At 49.3% G+C, this 12,535-nt stretch overlaps 1 protein-coding gene across 1 annotated transcript; it reads left to right on the top strand.

Annotated features, from left to right (window-relative positions):
- On the top strand, window positions 19-2,449 carry LOC110259879 (translation initiation factor IF-2-like). The gene is made up of 2 exons (XM_021086226.1): window positions 19-544; window positions 1,790-2,449. The coding sequence occupies exons 1-2, from the start codon at window positions 194-196 to the stop codon at window positions 1,880-1,882; spliced, it is 444 nt and encodes a 147-aa protein (XP_020941885.1). The 5' UTR covers window positions 19-193; the 3' UTR covers window positions 1,883-2,449.

Here is a 12,535-nt window from a genome sequence, read left to right as displayed (position 1 = left end):
GGAGAGTCACCTGAGAACAGGGAGGGTGGGGGGGCGCGGGGTTGGGCCCACAAGCCTTTTAGGAGCTGATTGCCTTTGGCAACTCTGCCCGGCCAGTAGCAATAGCTTCGGCGCCCATCCATCGAGGACACGCTGGGTACCAGATGCGGAGCCCACGCTCTCCCTGGAAATCCCACAAGTGAGACTGCTGCAGATGTTATGGGACTTGTCCAAGACCCCACAGCGAATGACACCTCGCAGGAAACTCCGCCTCCGCAGCCCACGGCCCTGCCTCTCTGGCGCTCCCCGGCTCGGCCAGGGCGAGGGTCAGTGCCCTGCGCCTGGGGTCGGCGGACAAACAGCGGGCCGTCTAGCCACGCCCCCACTGAGAGCTGCGGAAAACTACACTTCCCAGGGTTCCCCGCGGCGACGTGGCGCTGCCGGGGGCAGAGGGCCCGGGCTGGGGGCGGGGCCGCCGGGGTCGCAGTCGGAAGACTCGGGAGGGTGTCCGCCTGACGCCGCGGGAGCGAAGGCCGGGCGGGAGGCCTTGGCCTTCCGGAGGGAGGTAGAGGGGAAGGGGACAACACAAGGGAAGACCGAGGAGCCGCAAGTTCCCTCTACGGCTTAGCTCACCCGCTTACCCAGGCCACGCGGAGGCGCAGAGGTGGTTCGCCAAGGAAAAGCGTGGATATTTCGCCAGACGGCAAAATTCTGGGATGTCAGAGTTACAGGGCTTGGAGGTGGGGGAGAGCAAAGGTTGGCAGCAGGTCCCGAGCCTAGAGGGCAGCAGAGGCCCCGGGACCGAGGGAGGGACTGCTGTGTCGCTGGGTCTTGGTCCGGGAGAGGTCGGCCCTGAGGAGCAGGTGGTGGGCGTGAGCAAGGCTGGGGGCCAGAGAGGAACAGCAGGGACGGTTTGCAGATTCCCAGCACCCAGTTCACTAGAAGAGTCAGCAAATTCTCCTGCCGCCATCTCCCTCATCCGCAACTCTGGCAGGGTTGGGCTCCATTGCTGGGAATCTGGGTGGCCTCTCCCAAAAGACCGGAGTAGCAGTGGGCTACCCAGCCCTATGCCCTGCAGCTCTGCTACCCTGATCCTGTTAGCTGTGCACGGTGCCCCAACATTTACAGTCCTGGTAATATCGCTCACACTTATCAAACACCCACCGTGACTATTCTTATATCTTGTTCTAAGTAACTCTCACAATAGCTTTATGATGAAGTCTTATCACTTCCATTTTTTCGCGAGGAAAATTGAGGGACAGAACGGGGTATGTTTAAGGTCATGTAGCTTTTCATTCGTCCTATGAATGAGTCTGGCTCCCACAGGACATATTACAGGTACACACACGTAACATAGCAGGTGTTCCATACATGAACACGGTGACTTCGCCAGGAATGAGTGCTGAGTTTAGCCTGAAGCCAGGCAGGGCCTCAAAATATTGTAATACCGGGGGGCTCAAATCTGGGGCTTTCACTTACTGGTTATTCACCACCTGTCCATAAGTGCCAGGAACTTTTCTGGGGCTGAAAAGGTGGTACAGGGTCTGTGTCCCAGGAAGTTTGAGATTTAATGGGTCTTAGGGCTTTGGAGTAGTGCCTCTCTGTCTAAGATCCAGCATCAGCCCCTCCAAGTCCTTAGAGATGTGTTCCTCTTCCTACTGGGGACTTAGGGTTCCAGTGAGAGGAGGGTAGGGTAGGGTAAAGCCCCCTGAGGGTCACTGCAAGTAGCTATAGGCCCAGGAGCCGATGGTCTTGAGGCTGTGGGCTTGGGGGAAGGAATACTGCTTCCATTCTTCTTTGGTTTCTTCAGCGTCTTGGGAATGTGAGGAGAGAGGAAAGAAAGGTGAGTTCAGCCAGCAGCCAAGCTGGCACCTCCCATCTGTCTCTCTCTCCCCAGGCATGATAGAGTCTTGTCTGGGCTTGGCCAAGCGGGGGCTGGAGACCTGTGGGAGAGAAGAGGATGGGAAGGAGGGGGAAAGTCCATAGAACTTGCTTTTCCTAGATGTCTCAGTGCACCCGGGTGGCCTCCTTCTTCCCCATCCTAAATAATTCAGTCCACACCCCTGGAGAAAACTTGTGTTGGGACATGAGGAAGAATTTCCCAACTGGAAGGAAAGCATATAGGATCTCCTGGGGTGGAGATGTGGGGGGGGGGGCGGAATTCTTACCCACCCAGCCCTCTCTTCCTAGAGAGCAGTGGAGGATGGCGTGACCCCTGGAGAAATCTGCCTCCCAATGACAGACTAGAGCACAAATCCTACCTTGGACACCTCCCCCGACCCCATCAGACCCCAGGCATTCCCTCCCCTCTCCCAAGGCTGCTCCACTCCCTGTGGCAGAATTGGTAGGGCTATGGGTGGGCTCGGCTGGGATAGAGGTCTGCTTTTTTTTTTTGCTTTTTAGGGCTGCACTCACGGCACTTGAAAGTTCCTAGGCTAGGGGTCAAATCAGAGCTCCAGCTGCCAGTCCCAGCCCCAGCCTCAGCAATAAGGGATTGAAGCCTCGTTTGTGACCTACACCATAGCTCATGGCAATGCCGGATCCCTGACCTACTGAGCAAAGCCAGGGATTGAACCCCATGTCCTCATGGATGCTGGTCGGATTTGTTTTCCGCCTCGCCATGATGGGAACTCCAGAGGTCTTTCTTTATTTTCAAAATCCACTTACCCTATTAGAGAAGGGGTCCCTGGGGATGTGGGGAGCCAACAAGAGTGCTGGTCCCAGATGCTCTTGCTCAGTTCTCAGTTCCGCCCCATCTCCCTTCCTTCCCTTCATCATCGTGATTTACCGACAGTGTCAAATCTCATCTTTTTCCCTGGGATTCCCTACAATCTATTCATCACACATCGGAACATGTCCCTGCCCTGCTTAAACCCTGCAAGGGCTTCCTATCACCCTTGGGAAAAAACTCAAACTGTCCCCTTTGTCTAAAATGCCCTTCTCGGAGTTCCTGTCATGGTGCAGCGGAAACGAATCCCACTAGGAACCATGAGGTTGCAGGTTTGATCCCTGGCCTTGCTCAGTGGGTTAAGCATCTGGTGTTGCTGTGAGCGGTGGTGTAGGTCACAGATGCGGCTCGGATCCTGTGTGGCTGTGGCTGTGGCGTAGGCCGGTGGCTACGGTTCCGATTTGACCCCTAGCCTGGGAACCTCCATATGCTTAGGGTTCAGCCCTAAAAAGAAAAAAATAAAAAAAAAATAAAATGTCCTTCTCTCAGCTCTTGGCATGGTGGGCTCCTTGCCTGTCTGGGTTCTGTACGCATGTCGCTCCATCTTTGTGGATTCTTTGCCCAAGCACTTGCCCTAGAGATTGAGAGAGAGCCACTGTCGAGGCCATCCTCTCTCATCATGCTTTATTTTCTCATAGTACTTAGCAGTGTCTGAAATTACCGTATCGATTTGTTAACCCGTATTCTTGGGCGGCAGCAGTGCAGTGCAGTAGTTGAAAGCATGGGAAGTGGTTTGAACAAACACTTCCTGGATGCGTAACCTTGGGTTAATTGGTTAACCTCTCTGAGCCTTGGTTTCCTCATTTGTCAAGTGGGCGAAGCAGCAGTCCCGGCGTCCTGTCCTGACGGTCAGGGAGATGATGGCTGTCACACCCTCCGGGCTCACGAAAAGTTGGCTGCTGTTATTATGATGCTGGTTCTGATCTACGGTTTACGGCGAACTCGTTCTGTGGCCTAAAACAGTGCTGAAGGAACCGGAAAGTAAACCTTCACCTAGGGTGTGGGACGCACTCTCCACGCAGCTGTGCGGTGCAGGGAACACCATTTTGGAAGTGACAAGAAATGCCGTGTCCCTGAGTAGCCCGAACAGTTTTTGAGAGAGAGTCAGGAGACCTTGGTCCTGGCGTCAACATTGCTACCGCTTTGGTGCAGGTCACAGGTTGCTGGTGAGGCCCTCACCTTCCTTGAGCCTCGGGTTCTTCAAAGAAAATGATGGGTTGGGGAGTTCTCTTGTGGTGCAGTGGCTTAAGGATCAGGCATTGTCACTGCAGTGGCTCTGGTTGCTCAGGCCTGGCCTGGGAACTTCTGCATGCTGCAGGTGTGGCTTAAAAAAAAAAAAAGGGGGGAGTTCTTGTCTAGGTTCAGCAGAAATGAATCTGACTAGGAACCATGAGGTTGCGGGTTTGATCCCTGGCCTTGCTCAGTGGGTTAAGGATCCGGCATTGCCGTGAGCTCTGGTGTAGGTCACAGACACGGCTCGGATCGCGTGTTGCTGTGGCTCTGGCATAGGCCAGCAGCTGTAGTTCCTATTCGACCCCTAGCCTGGGAACTTCCATATGCCAAGGGTGCAGCCCTAAAAAGCAAAAAAAAAAAAGGGGGGGTTGCTCCCTGCCAGCTTCCAGGGGTTCTAGTTGGGCCCTGTGCTCCTTTATCCACTGCATACTTTTCAGTGTTGGGGACACACAGTGCCCCCAACTCCCTCAGCTCTGCTTCCTAACTCTTCAAAGCTGCCACAGAGAGAGCTGACCTGGGGAAAATATTGTTGGTCTTAAGCCTTTGATCCCAGAGACAAAGTCCCAGCCCTGGACACCGGATCTTCTTTCTGCCCAGGTCCGGCCCTCCCCTTCAGCCTCACCCACTTTCATATTTGAGCCCATGGGGAGGAGAGCCAGCCCCGCCTGAGCCACCCTTCCCCCACCGCAGGCATGAAGGCCTTGGCCTCAGACATGCAGGCAGAGCATGCAGACAGCTGGAAGCACGCAGACGCATGTGCCTGGGTGTACTTGTGGGTCTCTGCAGTTATATTTTAACTTGTTCCTGTTTTTTTCTCAGTTGTGTCAGGACTGAGATTAGAGGAAAAGATTGTAGGATGGCAGGGCTGGCATTCTCTACCCTCTGCCTGAGGGAAGAAGCCACCTGTCAAATGAGATGTTAGTCTCTAGGGGTGTTGTGGGGGTCGCTTCCTTTGTCTGCCCCCACTCCCTGCAAGATGTGCCGGTGGTCCAACAGGATTTGAGGGAGGAGGGGCATGAGACAGAAGCCCCGGTGGGACTCAGAGGGCGGGAGCTTTTCCAAGGAGCCAGGAGGGCTGCAGGCCTGGGAGCAGGTGTGTCTGGTGGTGGCCTCATGCTGAGTTCTTTGCCCCCTTGGTCCCTGCTGCCAGATTGTCAGCTGTCCACTCTTTACTGGAGCTGCCTCTCCAGTCACGGGTCAGTCTGGGGGACTGGGTTAGATGGCCAGTGAGATCTCCAAGGGGAAGATGGACTAAGGAAGGGGTTCTCCCTTTCCCTTCTCTGTCCTCTTTGTTTCAGAGGCTGAGCCCACCTGCCTGACACCTGGCACCCAGCTCGTCTGGGATGCTGTCTGTCTCCCTGCTAAAGCTGAGGCCTGGTCTTCTGCCTGTCTCCCTTTTCTTCAGTGCCTCCTGGAGGGGGCGGCCCAGAGGAGCAGGTTTTGGAAGGCAGGGCTTGATGTGTGTTGAAGGAGGAGTCTGTGCTTTGTGCAGTGAGGTGTGGCATTGGCTGGCTTGCTTAAGCTGGGGCAGATCAGAAGGCTGGTTCGAGGGGTGCAGGGAAGTCTGACGGCGCTACTCTGGTATTATCGCCCTTCCTTTAAACTTAAGACCTAGGTGGAGTTCCCTGGTGGCTCAGCCAGTTAAGGATTGGCATTGTCTCTGCTGTGACTGGTGACTACTGTGGCACAGGTTCAATCTTTTGATTCCTGGCCTAGGAATTTCCCAGTCCACTGGCATGGACCAACAAACAAAAAAACCCCAAAAAACAAAAACAAAAATAAAAATCCCATCCAGTTGTCTTTCCTTTATTGTTTATATGCTCTGACAGTTTTTCCTCTGGGTTTTGGGTCTTTTCTAGAGACCTATGAGGTTTCAGAGTTGAATATGGAGTTTTAGAGTTTGCATTCTGAAGCCAAACTTCAATTCTGTTTTGAATCCTGGCTCTACCATTTACTAGCTCCATGGCCTTGGGCGAGTTGCTTAACCTCTCTGTGCCTTAGTTGCCTCACCTATAAAATGGAGATGATATAGGATTGTTGTGAGCATTGAATGAATGAATGCATCAAAAAAACAGTACCTGCCACATATTAGGTACCGTATACATGTTTGGTTTTGTTATTATTTCTTTGATGTCTAGCAGCTATTTTTTTTTTTTTTTTCCTTTTTAGGGCCGCACCCATGGCAGATAGAAATTTGCAGGCTAGGGGTCGAATTGGAGCTGCAGCTGCTGGTCTACACCACAGCCACAGCAACGTGGGATCCAAGCCGAATCTGCAACCTACACCATAGCTCACAGCAAAGCTGGATCCCTGACCCACTGAGCAGGGCCAGGGATCAAACCCGCATCCTAGTGGGAACTCCTTGAAGCTCTTTATATGTGAGGGACATTAACTCTTTATGATATGAGTTGCATATATTTTAATACAGTCCTCTTTTTCTTTTTCTTTTTCTTTTTTCCCCTTTGGCTTGCTGTGAGATCTCAGTTCCCAGACTCGTAATTAAACTCAGGCTGCGGCGGTGAAAGCACTGAGTCCTAACCACTTGACCACCAGGGAACTCCCCGTTTCCTTTAAAAAAAAAAACAAACAACTTTCTATTTTGAAATAATATGGGTTCACATGCAATTTTAAAAAAGAATCCAGAGCTCTTGTATACCTTTCATCCAATTTCCCCCAATGGTAACACCTTACATAATTATAGTACAATATCACCACCAGGAAATTGACATTAATGCAATCCCCTGATCTTACTCAGATTTCACCCATTTTGCGCATACTTATTTTTGTGTGTGTGTGTGTGTGTGTGTTTAGTTTCGTGTAATTTTATGATGTATACATTCCTGTGATCACCACCACAGTCAAGATTTAGAACAGTTCCACAGGGGTATTTCGTTCCACCTCTTTCCCTTTCTTCTCCCCAACCTCTGGCAACTACTAGCCTGTTCTCCCTCTCTGTAATTTTGCGATTTCAAGAATGTAGTATACATCCATGAGGATGCAGGTTCGATCCCTGGCCTTGCTCAGTGAGTTAAGGATCCAGCATTGCCCTGAGCTGTGGTGTAGGTCACAGACCAGCTCGGATCTGGCATTGCTGTGGCTGTGGTGTAGGCCAGCAGCTACAGCTCCAATTCGACCCCTAGCCTGGGAACCTCCAGGGTGGGGTGTGGCCCTAAAAAGACCAAAAAAAAAAAAAAAAGAAAAAGAATGTAATATAGGAGTTCCTGCTGTGGCACAATGGGATCGATGGTGCCTCTGCAGTGGCAGGGATGCAGGTTTGATCCCTGGCCTGGTACAGTGGGTTCAGGATCTGGCACTGCTGCAGTTGTGACATAGGCTGCAGCTCCGGCTTGGATTCGATCCCTGACCCAGGAGCTCGGTATACCACGGGGTGGCCAAAAAAGAAAAAAAAAAGTTATATAAATGAAATTGTATAGTAGATAGCCTTTTGAGATTGGCTTTTTTTCATGCACCATGATGCCCTTAAGATTTATCCAAGTCGTATGTGTCAATCGCATGTTCCTTTTTATTGCCGCGTAGTTTTCTGTGGTGTGGATGTTTCACAGTTTGTTTTTAACCAGACAACGCTGAAGGGCATTTGGGTTTTTCCAGTTGGAAGCTCTTACACATAAAGCCTCCATGGACATTTGTGTGCAGATTTTTGTGCATTTCAAGAGTGCAATTTCTGAGTCATAAGGTAAGTGCTTGTTTGATGTTGTTAGAAACTACCACTCATTTCCAGAGCGGCTGTACCTTCTACGTTCCCACCTGTCATGTGTGAGTTATCCAGGGCCCGGCTGCACCCCGCAGGCCTACAGGTACTCTGCTTGCACAGCTTCAAGATGGGAGGAGGAGCCCAGAGTCAGCAACAGAGATGTGAGTGGTTTAATGGGGTGGGGGTGGCAGTGGAGATTAGGTTGGCTGCTTAGTTACCAGGGAAACCAAGAGGCGCAGACCCCTCACCCCCTCTTTGATAAGATACCCCTTGCTGGGGCCTGGGCCAAGGACACAGGAAGGTCAGTCATGTGCATAGGGTGTAGGTGAACCAGGTCCTGTTGGAACAGGGGGTGTGCACGTATGGAGAGCAAGAGAACAGCCATGGGACTTGCTGGACTGAACATCCAGTTACCCCCATCCTCGCAAGCATTTGCTGTTATCACTAATTTTTATTTTAGCCATTCTGACACGTGTGTGTAGTAATATTTCATTCTGGTATTAATTTGCATTTTTCTGGTGACTAATGCTGTTGAACATCTTTTCATTTATGTTCAAATAATTGCCATCCCTATAGCCTCTTTAGTGAAATGTCTGTTGATGAGTTTTGCCCATTTTCTCATTGGATCGTTGTTGTTTTAGAGTTTTGAGAGCTTAAAAAAAATGTTCTCTCTCTCTCTATATATATCTCCACACTTTGTTGGAGATGTCTTTTGCAAATGTATTCTCCCAAAGTGTAGCCGTCATTTCATCGTCTTAGCAGGGTCTTTCACAAAGTACAATTTCTTAGTTTTGATGAGGTCTAATTTATCAAGTTTTCCTTTTATGGATTGTGCCTTTGGTGTCACGTCTAAGAACACTTCCCCTAGCCCTAGGTTCTGAAGCTTTTCTGTTTTTTCCCCTATAGTTTATATTTTACATTGAAGTCTGTGATACATTTTAACTTTTTTTTTTTTCTTTTTTTGTCTTTTTGCCTTTTCTAGGGCTGCTCCTGTGGCATATGGAGGTTCCCAGGCTAGGGGTTTAATCGGAGCTGCAGCCACTGGCCTACACCAGAGCCACAGCAACTCGGGATCCCAGATGCATCTGTTTTTTTGTTTTTTTTGTTTTTTTTGTCTTTTTGCTATTTCTTTGGGCCGCTTCCGCGGCATATGGAGGTTCCCAGGCTAGGGGTCTAATCGGAGCTGTAGCCCCCGGCCTATGCCAGAGCCACAGCAATGCGGGATCTGAGCCGCGTCTGCAACGTACACCACAGCTCACAGCAACGCCGGATCGTTAACCCACTGGGCAAGGGCAGGGATCGAACCCTCAACCTCATGGTTCCTAGTCGGATTCGTTAACCACTGCGCCACGATGGGAACTCCCCCAGCTGCATCTGTGATCTATACCACAGCTCACGGCAACTCTGGATCCTTACCCCACTGAGCAAGGCCAGGGATCGAACCTCATGGTTCCCAGTCAGATTCGTTAACCACTGCGCCACGACGACGGGAACTCCCATTTTAACTTTTCGTGTAAGGTGTGAGGTTTAGGACAAGGTTATGTTTTTGCTTATGGATGTGCAGTTGCTGCAGCACCATTTGTTGAAACGGTCATCCTTTCCTCACTGAATTCCTTTTGCACCTTTTTGTCAAAAGTCAGTTGGTTGCAGAGTTCCCTTGTGGCAAAGTGGGTGAAGGATCCAGGGTTGTCACCGCAGCAGCTCAGGTTGCTGCTGTGGTGCAAGTTTGACCCCTGGCCCCTGGAACTTCCACACACTGTGGTCTCAGCAAAACAAACAAACAAAAAACAGTTGGATGTATTCCTGTGGGTCTGTGGATCCAATTCTGAGTTCTCTACTCTGTTCCACTGAACTATGTGTCTGTCCCTTGCCAGTACCACACTGTCTGGATTACTACAGTGAGGCCCTAACATTGGGTAGAGTGATTCCTCCCATTTTGTTCTTCTTTTCAAATATTGCTTTAGCTGTTATTTTGTTTTTCAAATACACAATATGGTATCATTAACCATGCTGTACATTACATCCCCAGGACTTACTTATTTTATCACTGGAAATTTGTGCCTTTGTTTTTGTTTGTTTGTTTTTTTGTTTGTTTTTTAATTTGTGCCTTTTGACCACCTTCATTCATTTTGCCTACTCCCTACCCCCCTGCCTCTGGCAACCACCAGTCTGTTCTCTATATCTATGAGTTTGTCTTTCTCTCTCTCTCTCTCTCTTTTTTTTTTTTTTTTTTTTTTTTCAGCTTTTTAGGGCTGCGCCCACAGCATATGGAGGTTCCCAGGATAGGGCTTTAATCAGAGCTACAACTGCCAGGCTACACCACAGCCATAGCCACACCAGATCTGAGCTGCATCTGTGACCTACACCACAGCTCATGGCAACGCTGGATCCTTAACCTGCTGAGTGAGGCCAGAGATCGAACCCGCAACCTTATGGTTCCTAGTAGGATTCATTTCCTCTGCGCCACGATGGGAACTGCTGTCTTTCTCTTTTTTAGCTGCATTCATGGCATGTGGAAGTTCCCAGGGCCAGGTATTGAACCTGAGCCACAGTTGCAAACTGCACCACAAATGTAGCAACAGCGTATCGTCCTTGACCTGCTGCATCACATGGGAACTTCCTTTTTTTTTTTCTTTTTTAATATTCCACATGTAGGTGAGATCATATGGTATTTGTCTTTCTCTGTTTGACTTAATCTCACTTAGTATAACGCCCTCAGGTTCCATCCATGTTGTCACAAATGGCAGGATTTCCTTTTTTATGGCTGAATAATATTTCATTATATACACAATTTTTATATATGTATATATTTTTTTTCTTTCTTTTTTTTTTTTTTTTGTCTTTTTGCTATTTCTTGGGCCACTCCTGTGGCATATGGAGGTTCCCAGGCTAGGGGTCTAATCAGAGCTGTAGTCTCCGGCCTACTCCAGAGCCACAGCAACGCGGGATCTGAGCCGCATTTGCAACCTACACCACAGCTCACAGCAATGCCGGATCCTTAACCCACTGAGCAAGGGCAGGGACCAAACCCGCAACCTCATGGTTCCTAGTCGGATTCCTTAACCACTGCGCCACGACGGGAACTCCCTATATATGTATATATTTCTTTATCTGTTCATCCATCAGTGAACACTTAGGTTGCTTCTTTGTCTTGGCTATTGTAAATAATGCTGCAATGAACATTGGGGTGCAAATATCTTATGTGAGTTAGTGTTTTCATTTTTTTCAGACAAATCCCCAGAAGTGGGATTGTTGGATCATATGGTTCTATTTTTAATTTTTCGAGGACCCTCCATACTGTTTTCTGTAGTGGCTGCACAAGCTTACATTCCAATCAACAGTGCCCAAGGGTTCCCTTTTCTCACATCCTTGCCAGCAATTATTATTTCTTACCCTTTTTTTTTTTTTTTTTTTTTTTTTTTTTTTGGCTGCCCCATGGCCCATGGAGTTCTCAGGCCAGGGATCAGATCTGAGCCACAGTTGCAACCTGTGCTGCAAGTGGCAATGCCAAATCCTTAACCCACTGTGCCAGGCCTGGGATGGAACCTGCGTTCCAGCATTCCAGAGACACAGCTGATCCCATTGCGACATGAGGGGAATGCCTTCTTTTTTTTTTTTTTTTTTTTTTTTTGCTGCACCCGTGGCATATGGAAGTTCCTTGGCCAGGGATTGAATCCCAGCTCAGCTGTGGCCAGATCCTTAACCCACTGTACCTGGCCGGACAACACTGGATCCTTTACTTGCTGCACTGCAGCAGGAATACCTATTTCTTATCTTTTTTTTGTTTTAAATGATTTTTATTTTTTCCATTCTAGTTGGTTTACAGTGTTCTGTCAATTTTCTACTGTTACAGCAGTGTTTCTAGTCTTTTTGATGATAGCCATTCTAGTAGATGTGAGATTATGTTTATTTTTTTACCAGGCAGATATATTTTGGAAAATTTTTATGGGGTGTGATAGATATTTTAGTGTGACTTGGAGCATGTCATTGCTCCATTTAAGATCTTTTCCTGTAGCATTTAGGATGAAATCCAAACTCCTTGCCCTAGCACCTGGCTGTGGTCCCTGCCTACTTGCCTGATCTTGTCTCTCCAAGTGTCCCTTCGTGGTCATTTCTCTGTGCTTGGCTAGTCTCGGTTCATTTCCTTTTTCCCTTGGGCCTTCGAAAATGCTGATTGTTCTGTTTTGAAAGTGGTTCCTCTACATTCTTCACATGGCTTTCTTTCATTTCTCCTTGAGATACACTCTCTAACCACCTGAGAGAGGCCTTCCCTGAATCCCCGCCTCCCTGTCCCCTGGGCTTGGTTCACTCCTGTGTTCCAGGGCTGATGTCAGCACAGTGCCTGTCATGCAAAGGACAGTGGTGTTTGGGGTGGGGAAGGATAACTTACGTAGGAGGTACTACATCCTGGCCTGCCCACCTGATGGGTTCAGACTCCCTCTCTTTGGGGTCCTATTGAAACAGAAACACCTCTGACTCAAATCCTCCCTAAACCCAAAGGTTTGTGTGTGTGTGTGTGGTTTTTTTTTTTTTTTTTTTTTTTTTTTGTCTTTTCTAGGGCTGCACCCATGGCATAGGGAGGGTCCCAGGCTAGGGGTCCAATTGGAGCTATAGCCGCCGGCCTACGCCACAGCCACAGCAATGTGGGATCTGAGCAGAGTCTGCAACCTACACCACAGCTCACAACAACACCAGATCCTTAACCCACTGAGCAAGGCCAGGGATTGAACCCACAACTTCATGGTTCCTAGTCGGGTTCGTTCCCCAGGACCAAACCTCATGGATACTAGTCGGTTTGTTTCCACTGAGCCACGATGGGAACTCCCGAACCCTGTTTTTTAATTAGAATCACTCATCTGGTGTCTGGACTTACTGAGCCTCAG

The sequence above is a fragment of the Sus scrofa genome, chromosome 3 (assembly GCF_000003025.6).
Source record: "Sus scrofa isolate TJ Tabasco breed Duroc chromosome 3, Sscrofa11.1, whole genome shotgun sequence".
Classification (NCBI taxonomy): domain Eukaryota; kingdom Metazoa; phylum Chordata; class Mammalia; order Artiodactyla; family Suidae; genus Sus; species Sus scrofa.
The sequence above is the reverse complement of the archived record's forward strand: the minus strand, read 5'-3'. Positions and strand labels throughout refer to the sequence as shown.

What these genes read in the sequence shown, in the direction of transcription:
- LOC110259879 (XM_021086226.1), top strand. Translation starts at nt 194, where the DNA reads ATGTTATGGGACTTGTCCAAGACCCCACAGCGAATGACACCTCGCAGG. An exon ending in CCTTGGCCTTCCGGAGGGAG is followed by an intron (nt 545 to 1,789) that starts GTAGAGGGGAAG and finishes TGGTTTCTTCAG; the next exon opens with CGTCTTGGGAATGTGAGGAG.